The sequence below is a fragment of the Rhizoctonia solani genome, chromosome 8 (assembly GCF_016906535.1).
Source record: "Rhizoctonia solani chromosome 8, complete sequence".
In the NCBI taxonomy this organism is placed as follows: domain Eukaryota; kingdom Fungi; phylum Basidiomycota; class Agaricomycetes; order Cantharellales; family Ceratobasidiaceae; genus Rhizoctonia; species Rhizoctonia solani.
In genome coordinates, this window is record NC_057377.1 from 111,918 (window position 1) to 132,246 (window position 20,329).

General features: G+C 45.2%; 6 protein-coding genes across 6 annotated transcripts; 2 read left to right on the forward strand and 4 right to left on the reverse strand.

Moving 5' to 3' along the window:
* Positions 1-17: 17 nt before the first annotated feature.
* Positions 18-1,337, reverse strand: RhiXN_09506 (Retrotransposon-derived protein PEG10; the record flags this gene model as incomplete). Its single annotated transcript, XM_043329322.1, has 3 exons — positions 18-625; positions 695-978; positions 1,042-1,337. 3 exons carry the CDS (start codon positions 1,335-1,337, stop codon positions 18-20), a joined length of 1,188 nt encoding a protein of 395 aa, XP_043182156.1.
* Positions 1,338-2,302: 965 nt separating this feature from the next.
* On the reverse strand, positions 2,303-4,131 carry RhiXN_09507 (uncharacterized protein; the record flags this gene model as incomplete). The annotated part of the gene is made up of 7 exons (XM_043329323.1): positions 2,303-2,521; positions 2,576-2,701; positions 2,758-3,159; positions 3,209-3,408; positions 3,458-3,587; positions 3,836-4,008; positions 4,062-4,131. 7 exons carry the CDS (start codon positions 4,129-4,131, stop codon positions 2,303-2,305), a joined length of 1,320 nt encoding a protein of 439 aa, XP_043182157.1.
* A 692-nt stretch (positions 4,132-4,823) lies between these two features.
* Positions 4,824-5,751, forward strand: RhiXN_09508 (12-oxophytodienoate reductase 2; the record flags this gene model as incomplete). The annotated part of the gene is made up of 2 exons (XM_043329324.1): positions 4,824-5,187; positions 5,468-5,751. The coding sequence occupies 2 exons, from the start codon at positions 4,824-4,826 to the stop codon at positions 5,749-5,751; spliced, it is 648 nt and encodes a 215-aa protein (XP_043182158.1).
* A 123-nt stretch (positions 5,752-5,874) lies between these two features.
* On the forward strand, positions 5,875-8,686 carry RhiXN_09509 (Transposase family tnp2; the record flags this gene model as incomplete). The annotated part of the gene is made up of 4 exons (XM_043329325.1): positions 5,875-6,503; positions 7,657-7,903; positions 7,951-8,272; positions 8,340-8,686. 4 exons carry the CDS (start codon positions 5,875-5,877, stop codon positions 8,684-8,686), a joined length of 1,545 nt encoding a protein of 514 aa, XP_043182159.1.
* A 1,030-nt stretch (positions 8,687-9,716) lies between these two features.
* Positions 9,717-10,580, reverse strand: RhiXN_09510 (Serine/threonine-protein kinase; the record flags this gene model as incomplete). The annotated part of the gene is made up of 1 exon (XM_043329326.1): positions 9,717-10,580. The coding sequence occupies one exon, from the start codon at positions 10,578-10,580 to the stop codon at positions 9,717-9,719; it is 864 nt and encodes a 287-aa protein (XP_043182160.1).
* Positions 10,581-11,240: 660 nt separating this feature from the next.
* RhiXN_09511 (uncharacterized protein) lies at positions 11,241-14,645 on the reverse strand (the record flags this gene model as incomplete). The annotated part of the gene is made up of 9 exons (XM_043329327.1): positions 11,241-11,627; positions 12,245-12,421; positions 12,470-12,523; positions 12,574-12,863; positions 12,917-13,739; positions 13,808-13,951; positions 14,148-14,254; positions 14,306-14,500; positions 14,570-14,645. 9 exons carry the CDS (start codon positions 14,643-14,645, stop codon positions 11,241-11,243), a joined length of 2,253 nt encoding a protein of 750 aa, XP_043182161.1.
* Between the last annotated feature and the right edge of the window lie 5,684 nt (positions 14,646-20,329).

The following is a 20,329-nucleotide window of genomic DNA, read 5'->3' on the forward strand; positions in this document are numbered from 1 at the left end:
CACAGGGCAAGACTTCCTTAGACTTTTCCTGCTTGGGGAAGTGATTCCAGCTCTTCTACTTCTGCAGCCTTTCCTGATTCAGGCTTAGAGCGTTCTATTGTTTTGAGGCGCCATCCATTCTTGCAGTCCTCCCATTTGTGAGATTTCTCCCCACACTTGGAACATTCTCCAGCATTTATTCTTGCTTCCTGAATCTTCTTGGAAACAAAATTGCTTGAGTGCCCTTGAGCTGGGCGTTGTGGTGAGCTGGTGCTGCTGTTGCTATCTTTTCTTAGCTCCTTGCGCGCTTCAAACAACGTATCATCAATTAGACAGGCAGTAGAAATGAACTTGTCCAGTTCAGTGATGTTCTTGTGCAGGGTGTACTCAGTTAGCTTGCTTCTGACTTCTGCCTTGAGCCCCTGGCAGAAGGAGGCAATGAGGGTGGGGTCTAACCATTCTAGTTTGCTGGCTATGATTCTAATCTCTGTGGCATAATTGCTTGCTGATTTCAGCTGCTTGAGCTCATGCAGGCGTTGTTCTGCAATTTGTGCTGCTGCTGGATTGCTCCAGTTGCACAAGAATGCTGCTTCAAAGGAATTCCAGGATTCCAAGGTTGGCTTGTCATCCCCATTCAGCAGCTTCTCTAAATAGATCTATCCCCACTTCTTGGGTTGTCCATCCTTTAAGTTCATGAGGACAAAGGAGATTCAACTGTGATCAGAAGGGAATGAGGAAGCATTGCTAAGGAAGTAGGTTTTGCAATCCAGGATAAATGATTTGGCTGCAGGGCCCTTCTTGCCATCATACTTCTCAGGAGCAGGGATTTTGGATTTTGCTTGGGCTGGGCCAGGAGTTTGGGACAGTCCCCTGAAGGTGCTCTGGAGTGGGACAGATAAGGCTCTGCCCATGATGGTAGCAATGTTGTGTAGCGTTCTTGCCTCCTTTTCTTCATCTGTTTCTCCTGGTTGCGCTGATAGATATCCTTTGCTTAGGGAACTACTTGTTGCTGCTTGAGATGTGCTTGGGAGATCTACAGGTGTTGGTCTGATGAATGGCTACTATGGGTTAAGGTCAAGGTGTTCCTGGGTGTGTGGGATTGCCCAGGAGGTGTTTGGGGTCATTTTAGGTGGTTCTGGTGACTCCAATTTGACCCTTTTTTCCTTTGGGTCAGGCTCATCCTTGATAGGGACTAAGAAGTCCTTGTTGCCTGAGCTGCCTGAGCCAGAAGGGGCCTTGGGGGTGTTGTCTATGACTGTGAAGACTCTTCTGGGAGGTGTGTGTGGATCTGTGCTGCTGGGGGCAGTCAGAAGGCACTGAATTGCGCTCTCTACTGCTTGTGTAACATCCTGCAACATGGTTTATTTCCAAGCATCTAGATGGCTGATAAGGTGCCCTGTGTTCTTCTCCTGTAGTCTGTGGAGCGCTGGGGGCTAAGATCTGCTGCTGGCATTGTTGCCTATGAGATATCTGTGCAGGTGATTGAGTTTTGTAGCATCCTCTTGCTGCCAGAGGATTTCTGGACGGAGTTCAACCCTTGTGCAACTTATAGGTGCATTGGAAGGTCCTTCTAGTGTGGCTGGAGTAATAAGAGGGGATGCCTGCCTTGATGCAAGTGAGGCCATTGACAATTTGCGTGATCTGGTGTCTGCCATAGCATCTGATGCAAACTACATGCAATCTGAGGGGTGTATTGAGGTAAAAGAGTTCAGGTCTTTCTGAATCAATGTGAGGATAGCCTAGTTGGCGGTGTGCAATAACCCAGTGCGCTCTGTGGCAAGGGAAGAGAAAACTGTAAGAAGTAAAGGTGGGGATGAGGACCTGAGTGATGTCCAGGCTGATAAATTGGCTACAGCCAGGAAAGAACAATTCACAATGTCACAACCAAGAGTGAAATGGCTGCTGTGAGATATTGAGACAATTCACACAGATGAGAGAGTGGGAAATTGACAAGGTGAATTGTTCTTGGGGTTTCCAAGGCAATTCACAGTCTTCTTTTATAACAAAAGTGAAAGGGGGTAAAAACAAGGAGAAGGGATGGTGTCCAGGCCACACAACTTGGAAGCAAGATGGAGCATATGGCTCAGAAGCTCTACACATTGAACTGGGCTGGTGCGCAGCAAGATAAGCAAGATAGAAGCACTTAGAGCGGAATAAGTCTGGGCTAAGTGCAAGAAGGGAACAAGGAAGAGGGAAGAACATAAACATGGAAGATAGGAACTATGCAAACAGATGAGATGGATACAGATGAGTTCCCCAGACAAATACACTGGGGGGAGGGAGGAGGTGGCAGGCAGCACATAATCATGTCAGGAGGTGAGGCTCATGACAGCTTTGGACAAACACAGGGCTTTGGCACTGAGTTGGATGGCTCAGAGACAGGAGCAATGGCAGTATTCAAAGCCACCATGACTTTAGTTGAAATCAAGGCAGAGGTGGAGGCTACAGCAGTGGATTTCTTCTTTGTCTTTGCACTTGCACTCTCCAGCTGCAAGACTTTGTCTTGGCAGTTCTGCGCCCAAGAGTTTGAGCGCCTGGACACCTTGTGTCAATCTCCAGTGAGAGTTTTTTGTGCTCAAGAAGAAAGTTAACTTACTTTCCCTTTGGTATGTACGCTGCCCTTTTGGTGCTTGGTTGGCGGGGGTTTTGCTGGTTTGGTTGCAGTTTCAAGGTTGAATTCCACACTGGGGCCAGGTTCAGGTTGAGCCTTCCTCTTGAGACTCTATAGACCGTTATTAAATGTTAGTGTGTAAGAACAAGCATATACAGTATGCTTACTGGCAATGCACCTGTATTGGTGGACTTGGTGATCAGTACTGTTTGATTGGTAGTCTTACCAATGCCTGCCTTTTTCACAGTAGCCAGAGGCACCTTTAGAGGCAGGGATGGCTTCAATATGGACAAGGATTTGGCAATGGAAGCAGGTGTAGGTGCCTTGGTTAAGGCACTGGCAGACTTGGCAATGGCAGCAGCAGTGGGGGTCTTGGCCTTAGTTGCAGGAGTATTGGATCCAGCAGGCTTATGCGTGCAAGAGGAAGATTTGGATGCGCAAGCAGAGGGCTTGAGCACTGGAGCATTGGATGTGGGAGTCAGGGCCGGAGTCAAGGTGCAAGCCTTGAATACAGATTGCTTGACCTCTGGTTCATCCTTGCTATTGGAATCCTCAATACAGCAGCGCTTCTAGTTGTATTAGAAAAGAAATTAGAATCAAAATATGATTAAAACGTACCTTTCCTAAATCTGCAGTCCTTGTTGAGCTCACCTGCACTCCAACATCATCCTTGTCTAAGTTGGGTCCAATGGTACCTGCAGGTTCTTCATCTGCAGGTTCTTTGGCCATGGGGTCCTCCTTGACAGGCTTTTCTTTGATGGGCTCTTCTTTGGCAGGATCTTCCTTGGCGCTTTGGAGAGGGGCATTTGTATTGGCATCTAACAAACCAAATTAATACACTATCAAGTGAGCACAATTCCAACTTACTCTTCCCTCTGCATAGCTGCCCTTGCTTATTTGCCTTGGTGTCATGCTTGTTTTTGCATATGGTCTTCATCAAGGCTCTCCCAGCCCAGTCCTCTGGGAAGTGGTAGAGGACTGGGTATGCAGCCTTAGTCTGTAAAAAAAGCAATTGTTCATATTAGCAAAACATTGTGTGATAGAGAAAAAAAATGAAGATAAAATAAAATGAGATAAAACTCACAGAGACAAGGACAGCAGCCCAAACGTTGTAAGGGACTAGCTCCCAGGTAACTCCAACATTCCCAAGCATACTTGCCAAGTTGTTTCAAAATTTGGCCTAAGTACAAAATCAGTGTAGTGCTAAAAATACAAAGAAAGCAAATAAATGTGTTTGAGACTTACCTTGATATCTAACCACATGCCATGGGGGAATGTCTTTCTGACGCCAAAATCCATGTACCCTTCTAACCCCTTGCACTTCTTGATGTTCTGCAGTTTTTCAATGGTTGGGACAGTTTTCTGGGTACCATTGGGGAAGGTAATCTTTACAAATTTCCCCCCCTTTAGGTACCATGCTGATAAGAGATTTATCAGCAATCAACAATCAAATGAAATCTCAATTATTTACCAGGTAGATCTGTGGCTGTGCCACCAACAGGCACCATGGCACTGGAGACACTATTGACCATACCTAGCATTGCAGACAAGTTAAGACGTGTCAAATATGTGGAAACAAGAGAGTATTGTGTTATTACTCACTTTATAAGGCTGTAGATGAATAGATGAACAATTTTCTTGGGCTTGGAGTGAAATTTGCAGAATGAATGCGCAGGTGGAATTTCATTGCAAAAGTTGGTAGATTGTCAGCAATAGGTAACAGGAACTTGGATAAATATTTACCAGATTATACAATTTTATGTATTCAGTCAAACAAGAGAGGATGGGGGAGAGGGAGTGTGCTGGTGATGGTTGGGAGGAAGGGAGGCAGGATGTCAACCAACACTCAAGTCTCCCCAACGCTTATGTCAGCCAACAGTGCTTGGCCCTTGGACAAAAGTTTTGTTTGCTCCCTACCCCCAGTCTGTCCTCAGTTATTGTCATAAATGGTTGATAAGCAGAAAGTATGGTGTGGTTGCTGTTGAAATTATCTAACCACTGAGACATTCAAGTCTCACCAATGGGTTTGAGAGGGGATGCCTAGGCCAGTTTGCAAACCTCTAGGCAAGCCAAGGAGGAGACCTAGCACTGAGAAGCTTTGGTAAGTAATAATTTAATCTTGTTATAGGCTAATAAAGATTCATTTAATCTACTATACAGACAATGCTTACGCCAGCATTCAAGCTGGGAATCCATCAACGCACACCAAGTGAATTCTCCCCCCATCCCAGTTATGCAGCCCCAGCCAATCCCCATGCTGGACCTTTTCCCCCCCAAGCCCAAAGATATAGACCATGATACAGAACTGTATCATTTGGAGCTCAAGACCATACCTGAACTCAACCTAACCCATATTTGGGAACAGGTCATGCAAGCACACAGCCCGCTCAACTTGGGAGATCAAGAGCTTTGCTCCAAAGGCTCTCATTCACACAGCACACATACCTCAAAGATGCAATTGGATTTGTTGGAGCTTGGAGGAAGTGACTTGGATGAGTTGGCAGATGTGGACAACATGGAATACAACCCTGCAACATATGGATTACTGCCCAAATTGTTCATTCAGGAGCAATTGTTGGTCAAGGTTGCTAAACTGGGTATGTATTTTGTTTGATTTGCTCTGCATTTATCTTATATGCGCTTCAGCTCAAACAACCATTGGCCCAGATGATCTAGATACCATCTGGGACTTTAATTTTTTTGTTAGGGAGAAGACTGCTGTACATACACATGAAGCAATGCAAAGAACTTACTGTTGGTCTGAAACCAAAACTAAAATCACAAGTCTTAAGTCTATTAGAACTTGGATGCTTGCGTTATTGGCACTGAAACCAGTTAAATACCACTGCTGCAAGAACTCATGCGTTTGCTACACAGGATATCTTGCCAATCTCAACAATTGCCCTTACTGTCATTCCCCTTGCCTTGACCCTTCTGGACGTCTGTATTCCATTTTCCAACATATTCCACTTATCCCCCAGCTGCAAGCACTCTTTTGGAACCAAGCAAGATTCTTAAAAATGCTATATTGGTCTGAATTCCAGCAGAGTGGAACACATGTCCGGGATGTATTTGATGCCATACTCTATGAACTATTATGCACTACGCGTGTGGTTGTTGATGGAGTTGAACAGCCATACCAACATTTTGAGGACTTTTGAGAGCTTGCGCTGGCAATTGCACTGGATGGCATGGGCCCATTTAAGTAACAAAATCATTCATGTTAGCCAATACTTATTATTATCTACAACTTCCCCCCTGAAATCCAAACACACCTCTCCAACATGATATGCACCAGCATTATTCCTGGTCCCCACTCCCCCAAAGACCTCAACTCCTTCCTCCAGCTGCTAATCAACAAACTTGTGGAGCTGTCTCAAGGTGTTGAGGCCATAGATGTGGTTAACAAAGAGGTTTTTGCTCTTTGTGCGCATATTCTTGCAGCGTTTGGAGACTTACCAGCAATTGCAAAATTGATGGAGTTTGTAGGCCATAATGGCTGCTTCCCTTGTTGCTTATGCAAGATTATGAATATTCTTGGTTGCACAGCCAAGAATACATCCCATCTGTATTGCCCACTCTATTGTTCAGACAACACTGGACTTGACCCCTACAAACTCCCACTCTGCACTCACAAGGAGTGCCTTAAAGATGGATACAATGTCCTCCAAGCTCCAAACAACACTGCACAGGCCAACTTAGCAACTGATTACAGCATCAAGGGTGTGACGTTGTTGGCTAAACTCTTGTCAATCTGGATCCCCAACTTTTTCCCTGTCAAAGCTATGCATCTTGTGTGGATAAACTTGATCCCTCAGCTTGCAGACTTATGGCACAAAAAATTCAATGGAATTGATTCTGGATTTGAGGATTACCTGATCAACATGCTTGTCTGGAATTCTATGGGGGACATGTGTGTTGATTCTTTGTGTTCAACACGTTCTTTTGGCTTTCCTATTCCTCATTTCAGAAATTGCTCACATTTTACTGCTGAATCTTGGTCTTGCTGAGCAACTCACATGACCCCAAACTTACTGCGCCATTGCTTTATGGACTCAAGGTATTATATTCATTTTGTTCATCTAGTCAACCTGATGAACAAATGCACCAACTGTCACAACTCAGCTTGGACCTATGGTACAAGGGGGCTTAAAGTCCGTGGCCCTATCACCAATGGACTATGAGACAGAGAGGGGCAACAAGGGCCCAGGAGGTATGTTTAAGGGCAGAGGGCAACAATGGCCTGGGTGATGATACTTAGTAAAGTGCACTATAGCCAACTAAGGGCTTGGGCAAAGGGATAGGTGAAAGCAGAGGATGAATTGACAAAGAGGTCAAGTCTTGCTGTTTAGCAGCAACTTGACCTGGCTTAAATACATGAGGAAAGCCACATCAAAAACAACAGTACTAAATAACAAGTCATTTACAATTTCACATCATATATCAAATATGTCACGTGATCTTGATGAGTCATAAATATATACCAAAAAAGGAAACTGTCTCAAAAAAAAGATAGGAAATAGTAAAAATTCATGTCATGCCAATGAAGGTCATGACACCAACCACGCCATCAACTGCTCTGAGCTCCCAGTGATTTGTCAAGGCTTCATTGAGTGGGTGGAGGATTTCAAACAGTAAGCAATGCTTGCATGTATATACATATTGGATGGTATATCAACTATGTAATAGGATCTACTACCAGCACAATCCAGAGCGCATACAAGTGTGTACAACAAATATACACTATTTGCTTCATATTGTGGACTCAATCAAGCGTCTTAGGCCCCTACCTGGCTACTGGGCATTCCCTATGGAGCAATACTGTAGCTTCATTGGGGCCTTGGTGAAAAGCCTGCAATTTCCTTACACAAACATTGCTTGGCGCATTTGCAATGTTGCTCAGCTTTGTATCATTCACAAAATATACAACTTATGCAATATGATCAGCTTTGGGCAAACCCAAGCATCAACCAAGGAAGACTTGAAGACTGAGATGAGGGAAGGTGATAAATTCAAAAACTGTATGTTTATCATTTATTGTTTCAATGTTAACTAATTATGTCTAGATCCCAACCAAATATTCCTAACCCCCAGGCCAAGGCACTCACTGTAACTCCTGAACTACGCGCACAGATCTCCAAGTACTTGGCAACCACCTATGAAGTACAAATTGGAAAGAAATTAGCTCTAGAGCTGATTCCCAATACACTCCAACAATGGGGCCAAATGCAAATCACCCAGGGAGGCAACTTGATTCAAGCACAAGGCTACCATAAGCTACAATGGGACAGCTGCAACACATCATTTGTTTGGGTATGTTTTAGTTTATATATATATTAATATTGACTCAATAAGTCTAGTATGAACTGCTGGCCAATCAACTTGCTCATCTTCCAAGAGCAACACCCAACTTTGTCCCAACTTCTTATTATGGTCAGCTTCAATATTTGTTTAAGTTGCCCCTAAAGCCCAAAAGTGTTGTCAATCTGTCAAAGGATGGATCCAAATATCTCATTCTTGCATTCATCTTGGAGGCACCAGTGGTTATTGAAAAAGCTTATGAATACAGGGTCACATGGTACAAGGGAAAGTTGGGAAGTGGGGAAGTGGTCAACGCCCTAACCATACAGTGTACTATTGGACAAATTCAAGACAACAAGCGTTGGTGGATCATTGATAGGAGTTTGGATTTGGCACACTTGGATTTTGTATGAGGTATATAATTGGTATTAATATGATTTTGACCTAGTTTACACTTGCTACGCGCTGGATGAGCAATCGCCTGGAAATCCGACCCTAATTCACGCATCCGACCCCAGTGCTCAAATCCGAACCCCTCAAATAAGCCCGACCCCCGACGCAGAATGTAAATCCGACCCCCGGCCACGAATCCGGCCTCTCCGAAAATGTCCGACCCCTAACAAACCCAAGAACCCGACCCCCGAGCAGAAATCCAACCCCTCGAGAAATTCCGACCCCTGGGGATTACAGACATCCGACCCTCGAGAAAAAGTCCGACCCTTGAGGGGGTTCGGACTTAAAAAGCCGAACCCCAGCCGAAATAACCCCCCGGCGCCGGGGTCCGGTTTTTCCTAGTGTCCGACCCCCAGGGTCGAACTCTCCGTACCTTTTGGGTACACGGTGCTATGGTATACATCAGGTAAGCAAAAGACCGAGTCAGACCCTCAATCATCACACGGTTGCCCTGAATCAACCCCACCTGATCCCAGCTTGTGAACCTTATTCCGCGAGGCGAGCCAAGTGCAAATCGCCCACCCTCGGCCTCAGACGCAACACTACCACACATACTTCGAGGCTCATAGATAGGTGATGTAATCCACATGTCTATTTAATCTGACATGGTTTTAGTGATTATTTTTGATGAGCAATGGGTATACATCATTTTGCTATCTAGATACTCGCACAAATACATATGTCATTGGCTAATTGGTGTACGTAGGACTTTCATAGGACCAAGGTATGTCCTAATCGCTTGCCTTATGTAACTAATACATGCAATACGCAATTGCTTTGTGTCAGAGAGTCCGACTGACGGCTCCCGACTGGGTTCCCGACCCCTGCCAACACCTACTGAAATAGCCGAACCTTGAAAAATCCAACCTACGGAAATATTCCGACCCCCCGAAGACGACAAAGGTCCGACCCCTGGGAAAGTCCGCCCCCCCCCCCAGGCCAAAAGTCCGACCCCGGGACATTGCAAGAGTCCAACCCCCAGGTGAAAGTCCGGCCCCTAAGCAAAGACCAACCCCCAGGCAAAGACCAACCCTTGAGCGGAGATCCGACCCCGGAGGACGACAGAAATCCGACCCTCTAATGGAAATCCGACCCCGGCGAGAGTCCGACCCCAGAAGAAGACAAGGATCCGGACCCCACCAGAGGCCGGACTTTCACATCCGTACCCCGACCGTGCATACCTACCTCCGGTAGGGTACGGATTCCCGGGCATCCGACCCCCAGGGTCGGACTATCCGTAACTTTTGGGTACACGGTGTTTATTTATTTCTTACATATCTTGTTACATATTGATTCCTATCATATCCATCCATGTGCGGTTCTCTGCCACCCCAAGCCCACGGTTGCAGTCTTGGGTGACCTGGCCAATGCCCTAGGCCGCCTGGGGGCGGACATGGGCTCCCTCTTTTGTATCCTGTACAGAACCCACATCACTTACATAGTGACCAGAGCATGGGTCAAGTTGCTTGTCTGTCGCCTCTAAAGACGTTGTGATGAGTGCAAGTATGTTTGCATCATCAATAAGTGACATATCAGGCTGACCGCCACTACGGATCAAATCTTCAAGTGTGTCCTCATCGACCCCAGCAAAAGGAATTTGGCCGGTATATATCTCCCAAATGGTTATTCCAAGCGAATATAAATCTTCAGCCACAGTCAATGGTCTGGGATTGCCGCTAAGCAAGGCTGGGGCCGCATATTGCGGTGTAAAACCTCGTGGAAGCATGCTGCTACCTTTCTTAGTCGCTTCTGCAAAGTCACAAAAGCGGAGAGACCCATCAGAGCAGCGCAAGATATTGGATGGTTTTATGTCGCCATGAATCAGGCCCTTTGAATGAGTATATGATACTAGCAAGCATGTCTTGGCTATCAGCTCCAGCCTCTCTTGTCGAGTAAGCTGTGGGCATATTGTTTGAGTCCCGAACTGGCCAGCTGATTCCGTAATAGTCTTTTCGCGCGGAGTAATGAACCCGCAGATTGTACCGCGGTCGAATACCCTGCCTAGGGGAATGACTGAGCAATCCTCCGCGAGGAGCATCATCCGTAGCTCGTGCGCCACGAGAGAAGAGCGCCCCGGGACTAACTTGACGAAATAGGTGTTATGAAGGATTCCAAAGCTACGTTCGGAGGAAACGAACAACGGCTGGAGGCCGGAGAGCTCGGTGAGGTTCTTGTCCATTGGCCAAGCGCCAGCGGGGTCCTCGATGGATCGTTTGGGCGGAGGGGGCTCAGACATTGATGAAGCCTCGACTGATCGTCTGGTTAGTTCAATTTCAGCTCATGGGACCAAAATTGCTCCAGCACCGTACCGGTTCTTTTTACAGTATCAGTAAAGAAACACAAGTAGCGTTGTTGCTGGTCTGCAATAGGGTGTAGTTAAAAACTCCAGAAAGGTTTATCACACGTTTCTAACATCACGTGTTTGTAATTTCTTTTTAAAAAAAAACATTTCCATATAAAAACAATACGGGAGCTACATGCGAACTAGGCAAACCGCTCACAGAACCGGAACCAAACCATGAGAGCTACAACACACGGCACAGAGCAGAGAGGCACGAGAAAGAAACAGAGGAGAAGACGAGGAAACAAACGAGAACGTAGCACGGTCAGAGAAAGGAAAATTAAGGTTGCGTGGCGACGTACAGGTGGCTTAAGGCCTAACTTGGGGTAGAGGCCGTAAGGGCGGGAGTGAAATGGCGGCCTTAGGGGCGTATCTACTACATTTTTTGAGCGGCTGCCTGCGGGCCTCCTCGTCTTCTGCCTATGCCCGTCCTGGCAATGAACTTTGCGACTGCTTGGAGACCTGCAAGGGAGCCAAACAGTGTGGGATCGTTAATGTTGGTGGAAAACTCACTAAGTATCCCCCTGTGTCCCGCCGTAGCGGGACAGGAGGTGGTTAAATGATAGATGGTCTCGTCCGATTCCCCGCAAGCGCACCTGGGGTCGACGTCATGGTGAAATTGAGCGTGGTATTCTCCGTAGTGGATCCGTGCCCTGTGAGGTATTGCACAAGGCGGCACTTGAGGTCCCTGCCTAAGTTGCTGGTATTGAATATCGGGTGTAGCTTGAGAGCAGGTGGGCGGGGGATGTAGTATCTCGAGTTGATTCTGGACTCTGAATGTTCACGCCATTCTTTTTTCCATGAACGTACGGTCTTGAGGGCTGCTTGTTCTCTCGCCCATGTGATTGTGCCATTGAATATTGGGATCGGAGTCACTCTAGCTCCTTCGTTAGCCAATCGGTCCGCTCTTTCGTTGCCTTCGACTCTGTTGTGCCCGGGCGTCTAGGTGATGTGTATAGATCGTTCTGGATGTCCTTCGATGAATGCCTTGGCGGCAAGAACAAATACTCTGGACGCATATTGGCACGGGTGTCTGGAGAGGTCGGCTATAGTTTTTCACTGTCGGTAATAGTAATGCTGGCTGTCAGCCTCCATCGTCAGCCGATGACGCGCTTTGTACAAGCTCATTTGGACGCTGCATGACAGCGTATTCGCGGCTTCCAATCAGCATTTTAAAATGCTTGATGCAAGCCGATTTTGTCCCTTTTAGCGTCCTCGATTTTCAGCGCCTGAGGCCCGCGTCATGATACGCTTGCTCACCGCGTATATTAAGCTCTAAGCAACCGTTTGAGAAATTGGGTAGATGCCGATCAGACGCTGTCCCAAAGGTAGTTTTCTCGCAATCAATATAGTATATGCATTATTTCGCTGTATATGGACTAATGATATTTTGGGCTAGCGCAATTGAAAAAGAAATGAAGAAAGAAAAAATTAGAGGGAATTGCGACCAATCATAATGGATGCGTAAATGCTGACTACTTCTTGGCCTTTTGCTTCCGATTCTGATAGAAAAGATATTAGTTTATTTGTGGGCGTTCACGTAGCAGAAAGATATATACCTTAGGCTTACTGGACTTGTTAGCTGACGCTATATCTGACGCGGCTAGCCCATCGAGCTTGGCTAGCTTAGTGGTTGGCAGATGTACGGTAGCTGGACCGTAGCTAGCTGGCGCTAAGCACGGGTTATCACGTAGCCGACTACTTTGCCGCAAGGGAGTTGAGGTGGCTGGATCCGGCTGCAACTAATATTGGTAAAATACTTGATACAGAAGCAACGTACTTACCGCATCAAGGTTCTTTTCGAGGGGGCGTCGTCCTGGGATTGTTGGCAGCCGCGCCTGAATAAACAGTGAGCGCAATTCACCTTAAGTAGACGGAATAAACGTACTCCCAGCACCATTCGGGCCCTCTTGGGCAACAATTGATTAGTGGTACTAATAGATGGCGCTGACCCGGTGATTAGCTCATCTCCCCGTTTACGCTTGGTGTTCTTGATCTGCGGGCCAGTTGGTTGAGCGAGCCTTGACTTGGGGTCTATGGCGCTGGTGGGATCGGTTACGTTTTCAGCCAGAATGTCGCCGCTTGAATTGTGACCGGTAGTTGTACTAAACGTGTCGGCTTGGTTGCAACTTGCTTCCCTTTCTTCTTTTCTTTTCTTGCCTTCTTCTGCGCCTTGTTCTTTGCTAGTAACGCTAAAACCATTATTTTGACCTCTTCGCTTACATCTTCACCCAAATAGATCTTGTTGCTGTCTGAATTGTCTTCCGAGTCGCCCGAGCTGCAACTCTGGCCATGAAATGGCGTGACTAGAGGAGACGACATGTCAATATTGACCAGGACATGCACCTCTGCGGCTGAAAAAAGGTCCCCGGTCAGGCCCAAATGTCCCTGGGTTGGCCAGCTTGGGGATCCAATCACTGGAAGCAAGTCATTGGAAACCAGGTTAGAAACCATGGATGGGGGGGTTGAGATGATAGTAGAGCCTGAACTTGGGTTGGTGACCATATCCAGGGGCAGTGAAGCACACATAGAAGTAAGGGACCCAAGATGTTCATCTCCATCAGGTAAGTTGTTGTAATCATTGTATATAATAGCGTTGTCTTGACTTGAAGCCCCTTGCAGGCTTGTTCCAGCAACCACAACAGACAAATGTAGAGCTGCCTGCAACAGTAATTGTGGATCAGGGTCATGTGTTGCCTGTGGCTCAAGTGGCAAAAGCGCAGGCATGAGCATGGATGTGGACATGGACGCAGGCATGGGCATAGACCCAAGGTCAAGCCTAGGCCTTGGTTGCACATGCACCTGCATTGGAGTAGGCCTTAGTGTGGGAGTGGGAGTGGGAGTGGGAGTGGGAGTGGGAGTGGGAGTGGGAGTGGGAGTGGGAGTGGGAGTGGGAGTGGGAGTGGGAGTGGGAGTGGGAGTGGGAGTGGGAGTGGGAGTGGGAGTGGGAGTGGGAGTGGGAGTGGGAGTGGGAGTGGGTGTGGGTGTGGGTGTGGGTGTGGGCACGGGTGTGGGTGCAGGTGTGGGCATGTGTGTCTGTGTCTGCATCTGCGTCTGCAATCCCAATGGGTTGGATTAGTGCCATCAGGATAATTTTAGTGGTAGATGAGTTGTTAACATACCCTTCTTGCCCTTTTGGATGCCCCAATTGTCCTGCTATCCCTACAAGCACTGTCAGAAGAGCTCTTAAGTACCATCCGAATCACTTGACAATACAGCCAATCTGGGTCAGAGGTGTTTTGGAGCTTGGGCCATTCCTCATTGAGCTAGAGAAGCAAGGTTCAGAACTCAAACAAAGTGAGAGATGGCACCCAATCTTTGAGATGGTCCTTGTAACAGCTCCTGGCAATTGTTTTGTCATACATTTGGAGACATCCAAGTTTTCCCCAATAATACATTTGCATGCCCTCTGGAATAATCCATTGTGTCATTTTCTGAGCAAGTAAGACAAGAGAAACATACCCAAAAAGCCCCTTTCTCTGTTTTGGTGATCCCAAGTACTGCAGGGAGGTCAACCTTCTTACCTGGACTTGTGCACACCCAATTCAGATTGAAGTTTGGGCAAGTTGCTACAGAGGTGTGCCTGAGCAAGTACAAGTAAGGTATATTTGGTTACTTACTATCTATAAGGTTGTTGTTACCATCCCTGTTTGCACCATTTGTACCATTTGCACTGTTTGTGCCATTTGTACCAATGTTGCTGTTGCTACTGTTCTCAGTAGTCATAGCATTTGCCTGGATTTCCAAATTGTTCTGATTTGGTGGCTTGGCTCCAGTAGTTGTTGGTAGCACAGATGAAGTTGTTGATGGTGAACCTGTAGCCATGTGGACTTAAACTGGGTGAACAGCAATGCTTGGATTACTATATTTGGGCAAAGACATACTGGCAATCTGTTGTTGGAGCAGTTGAGCCTGCTGCATTATGTTGGTATATGCTGTCTGTAAATTGAATATGGACATGCTGGCTATGAATAACAATGTTGAATAATACTGTGAGGTTGTGGTGAAACTCAACAAGACTAGGAACCAACAAACCAACATGTAAAAGCAAAAACAAGCTGAGAGACCCTGTGCTGAAAGAAAGCTGTCAACAAGCATCTGGACCAATGTACCAAACAAACCACGCAGTTACATTTGAGCTGTTGGCCTAATGTCACGACTAAGCTCGGACCTATGATACAAGTGGGCTTAAAGTCCGTGGCCCTATCACCAATGGACTATGAGACAGAGAGGGGCAACAAAGGCCCAAGGGGTATGGTATGGGTAGAGGGCAACAAGGCCTGGGTTAAGGGTTTTATAGTAAAGTGCACTTGTGGCCAACTAGGGGCCTGGGCAATGGATAAAGGTAGGCTTAGGATGAATTGACAAAGAGGTCAAGTCTTGCTGTTATAGCGGCAACTTGACCTGGTTTAAATACATGAGAAGAGCCACATCAAAAACAACAATACAAAGCAGTGAGTCATTTACAATTTCACATCATATATCAAATATGTCACGTGATCTTGATGAGTCACAAATATATACCAAAAAAGGAAACTATCTCGGAAAAAAGGTAAAAAATAGTAAAAAATCATGTCATGCCAATGAAGGTCATGACACCTAATAGTATACCTGTCCTGCAATTGACTGTTGCCAGGATCTGGGACCCAGAAGGAAACTCAACCCAAGCCTCAATGCCTGCATGTGCTACACACTATATCCCATATGTAAAAATATTTCAATGCAATAACTAACAAATGCACAATTGTGGGAATTGTTTAGTCACAAGTAACCAGGGTCCACCCATAAGCACCAAATTAGCAAACCATGGTATCAATGACACCAACCCAACCAATGAAAAATGATTGGGGGGACTTATACAGCTCTAAGAGCTTATTAGGGCCTTAGAACTGGGAAAGGCAGTCCCCATTCCCCCATGGCTCCTGGAGCATCTAGGAGCTGCAGGCAACCAAAGGCCCCTAAGGCTTTGGTTGTTGTAGATACTTAGTTGGTTGTTGTAGGTAGCCTCCTCACCACCTTACACAGTTTCTCTTGCTAGTCCATACAGCTGCAAGCGCCTGCTGCCTCAATGCCCCTTAAGGATGTCTAGGATGCTTGGCACTTACCAAGCCAAGATGCCATGCCAAGGGTGCCTAGATAAGAAACACACTTCTGTGCAGTCTGCAGCACACTTCTCATTTTGTATCTTACTTCTTTCTCCCATGTCTTATCAATCTGTATTTAGTGATTCTTGTGTATATATACAGCAGGAAAATTGCTTGGAGACACCAAGTTGATTTTACCTTGTCTACTCATCAGACAGGTTACAGAAGTCCAGTCAGTAGTTCAGGGCCTTAAGCCTTTTTACTAACAGTAGTCACTTGGGCCTTACAGCCCTTCACTTGTCAGTAGTATAGCTCATCACTGGCCTTAGGCCTCTTACCATTGTAGATACATACTCCCATGCTGCCTTAAGCAGTTTTCTCAGTAGATAGCCTTACTTAGTCAGCAGTGTTCTGTAGTAGTACAGCCTTAAGCACCTGCCCTATTAGCAAGTACCCACCTTACAGTGGTGTACAACACAAATTGAACATGTCCTAACTCTGAGATTATCAATCAGGAAGCAACCAATTTCTCATCATCAGGTCTGTCTTAGAGATACCTTCTACTGTATGAGTTTCAACCTCTTCCAATTCACAATCTCAGAGTTAGAACATGTTCAATTTGAGACCCCACCTATTGGCTGCAATCTCTGTGTACTGCATGCTATCTTTGTGTACACATCACTGCTGCCTTAGATAATCAATCTCAGCATACCCTTGACCTGTGTCTACTACTGCTAGAAGTCATATGTCATTTGGCTTGGATTCTGGCTTATGAGTGGCATTTCAATTTTCAGCTCATACAGCCTAACCCACTTCAATCTCTTATATTACCAGTCCCAGGTGTGGGAATGTCATGGAAACTGTCTCACTGGGCACCAGCAGTCACCTGAAATACCCCAAAGCATTTCCAGCCCACACAGTGGCTTGAGTGCAATGCAACTGCAATTTTGAGTTTCTTTTACTGGCCCTGAGAAGACAGTTCTGTTACACAGTCCCTAATGGATGAAACAAGCTGATACTCTGTCCAGCAATGGCCCATATAACTGAGAATGTGTGTGCAAAAAACCAGGACTTATACTGAACTGCATAATCAGTTATGTGCAGATTTTTAAGATGCATAACACAATTTGCAAAAGTTTTGCAGGTTGCATTACAGCAAAAGTGGGGTTGTGACCTTAGTTCTTGATGGATTTGTAAAATTCTGTGCTAAAACATAGTGTTACAATGGCCACATATGTCAGTATAATTTGGATTGGATTCACTGATTGGCTGCTCAGCAATGGAGATTAACATTTGACCTCTCCTGACCTGCAATACTTTTGCTGCTCAGTGTATCACTCAATCACAACAATCCTTACAGTATTGTTGCACTATACTCAATATTGGACTCAACAACTGTCATGGTCAAGGGGTACAGGGTTGCAGTAAGCACACTAATAGGTTACCCTGTGTCTGTTGGCACTGGCCTATGGTCTTAGTGCACCATATAACCTCCTATGCTATTTACAGTGAGTCAATCACTAAAGTAAATGTGCAGATAAGCTGTTAAAGGCTTGTGTGTATATGTCAATATATAAGAGTGGATAAATGGATGCATTAGAAGCGTCTTCACAGGGTCCTTTTATACCCTGAGAAGGCGCACAAACAAGTATATACATGATTGATACCAATAGGGGGTACAGGAGGTACATGTGGCAACTGAAACACTTGAGGGAGCCAATACTTTGGTACATAGTAAACAATAACAGATCCTAATATTTGCCCCAAGGCAGTATTTACCTGTGTGGGTCCTTAGATGTCCCAAGGCTAAGTGTTTCATCCTTGGAGTAAACAGTCCCAAAGGTAGGATACCACTGCATTGGGTACTTACAGTAAATGGGGCATAACTCTGCCAAATTTTGTCCGTTTTGGGTGTTCAACCCAGCGTTCTGGAGCGCACAGACATGCACACCTAAGCGCAAGCAGTTCGGCAGTGTGAGATGCCCAGGTGATGGAGAAAAGGCGCATTAAGCGTGTTGGCGCTTAAGCGCTGATTAAGCACTGGACCACTTGCCTATGCAACAAGGGGGACCCTGAATATTTCTGTGTGTAGCCACAAGATAGAATCTTGAATAATAGATACTACAAACAGGAGAAATATTACTTGTTACTGTTTATCTACTCAGCTGAATTTATATATATTTAAATGAGTGAGAAAACAGCATATATGCAAAAGATATTGCATATTGAGGGTATTACTGAAGCTTTTAGGTTTTGTAGAGGTTGCAATTGGATAGAGGGACCTTGAAAACCTTAGTTTGCATCTTTATCTCATTTTGCTTACTGTAGTATTACTTGTGTAATTAATAAAATAAGTACAGATTATTGGGGAAATGTTGTATCCATAACAGTACCCAACCTTACAGTTGGTGTACAACAATGTGGATGTGAGATAATAGTAAATGCAGAAAGATTGATATTATTAGTTTAAGGTCAACCAGACATGGGGTGACTATTTGGCAAATGCTCACCAGGAACTCACTGGCAAACTGCAGTGCAGCCAGTATGGCAATGAGTTGCAAAGCTGACTAGAATGCAGAGGTGTTGCTGACTGATCCAGGGTTTGCAAACTCTTGAAACCAATGTGTCAAGAGTGTGTGTCTAAATTTTGAATTATGTGGGCTTGTTTAGCCCTTTGGTTCCCTGCAGTTCCTAGATGCTCCAGGAGCCATGGGGAATGGGGACTGCTTTTCCCAGTTCTAAGGCCCTAATAAGCTCTTAGAGCCATAAAAATCCCCCCAATGCAGGAGCACCTTTGACCTAGGTTATTCAAAGGTATAGACAAAATAATCTGTATCAAATTGATATTTATGTTTGGCAAGTTTAAGCAGATACTTACTGATTAGGGGTATTGAAGATTCATCTTGTAAGAAACATTGCCAAGTGGGCAGTTGGCCCTTGTGTAGGATGGAATTTGAAATGGATAGTTTGTTTGCAACATGTCCCTTGACAAACCTGTTGGGTACTTGGTACAACAATAACTTGATCCACCATACACATCAACTTGAGTTGGCCAACCATTTGAGTTATCTTTAGGTGTAACCATGCCATGTAATTGGCAGGAAATATGTCCTTGTTGCCAAAAAGCACTTCACTACAGAACAGTAAGACAACACCTCAAGAAAACAGGCACTAGACAACCTGAAAGGGCAAGTCAGAGAAACTTGGATAATGGCAACCCATGTAACTCAAACATTGACCTTTCTACCATAATCTCACAACTGGATGAACTGGATGTTGGGGCAGACAAGGGTGCCAACAGAGGTGCCTTTTTAGGTATGTATAGCTACCAGTTATACACAAGCTCACTCAGCAACCACACGGTCTTTGCTTTTTTTTTTCATGGCATTCTTCCCACATACACATAAATCTACCATATCTTTTCTTTAACTAGATTCAGTCAACCTGGCTTGGAATGACAATGTCAGATCCAGATGAGTTTCAAACCCCCATGAGATTTTGAGTATGTCCAATTGCCATATTTTGTGGTAAAATTTCTAACCTATGGGCCATAGATAACCCTGCTCCAATTTGCCAAAACCCACTGGTTACAATTGAAGACTGGCCTGAGCCAGGGGATGAAGACCCCAACAACTCTGAAATTGACCAAGCTATTCCAGAGGACTGTTATAGAGTAGGGTTTTAGGGACTATGTAATTAAGTACAAAATATAATAAAGTGATTAATAGATCAGTTATCTATGGATATAAAAGGCAATAGACTAGCTATATAAGGGTGAATTAGGTTAGTAATCAGGGTGATCCCTACACTTAACAAGTAATCAAGCGATTACTGCAGATACAGGTGGTTGGTTATGCTTATACCTATAGTATGAAAGTTAGTATTGAGTCTTAGTTACCTACTACAATTTATCTGGATTTGCTGGTAATTTATTTGACTGAGATTGCACTCAGTTAAGGTGTATATGCCGCTCTCAAGGCCTTAAACTCTCCCAACTGACTTACTCAAGAGGTTCAGGGTCGCCCTAGAGCCTTTCCTAGCTACCCAGTATCTGTTGGGACCTTGCTAGAGGCTATATGCGCCGAGATACCTTACAGGTTAAGTTCAGTGAGCTTAAGAGGCTAAGAAAGCGAAATAAGACACTCTAAACTAAGTAAAGAAGATCCAATAGATCTCCAAGTTCATACAAGGGGTAAGAATGGGATGAAAAGAAGGTTGTATTCAAAGGGTCTCCCTCAGGGGGTTTATATACCCCAGAGGGAGAACAAATAACTATATACATGATGTACAAAAGAGGAAGTTACATGAGAGGTACAGTCTGAGCTATTTGATACATAAAGACCAATTAGTCCCAATAAGTCCTAGTGGGATAGACTCAAGGCTATTTACAGAATGTTCTAGAGCATACATGACTAAATTACATTAGTGTGAATGCTAAAAATAACCTTGAGGCAAGGTAGGATCTCATAGAAAAAGCTGGAAACTTAAATGGTTAGTATCTCCATCAATTTGGCTCAGAATCAGACGATTCCTTTTTAGGAGCTGAGATGCCGGAGCCTC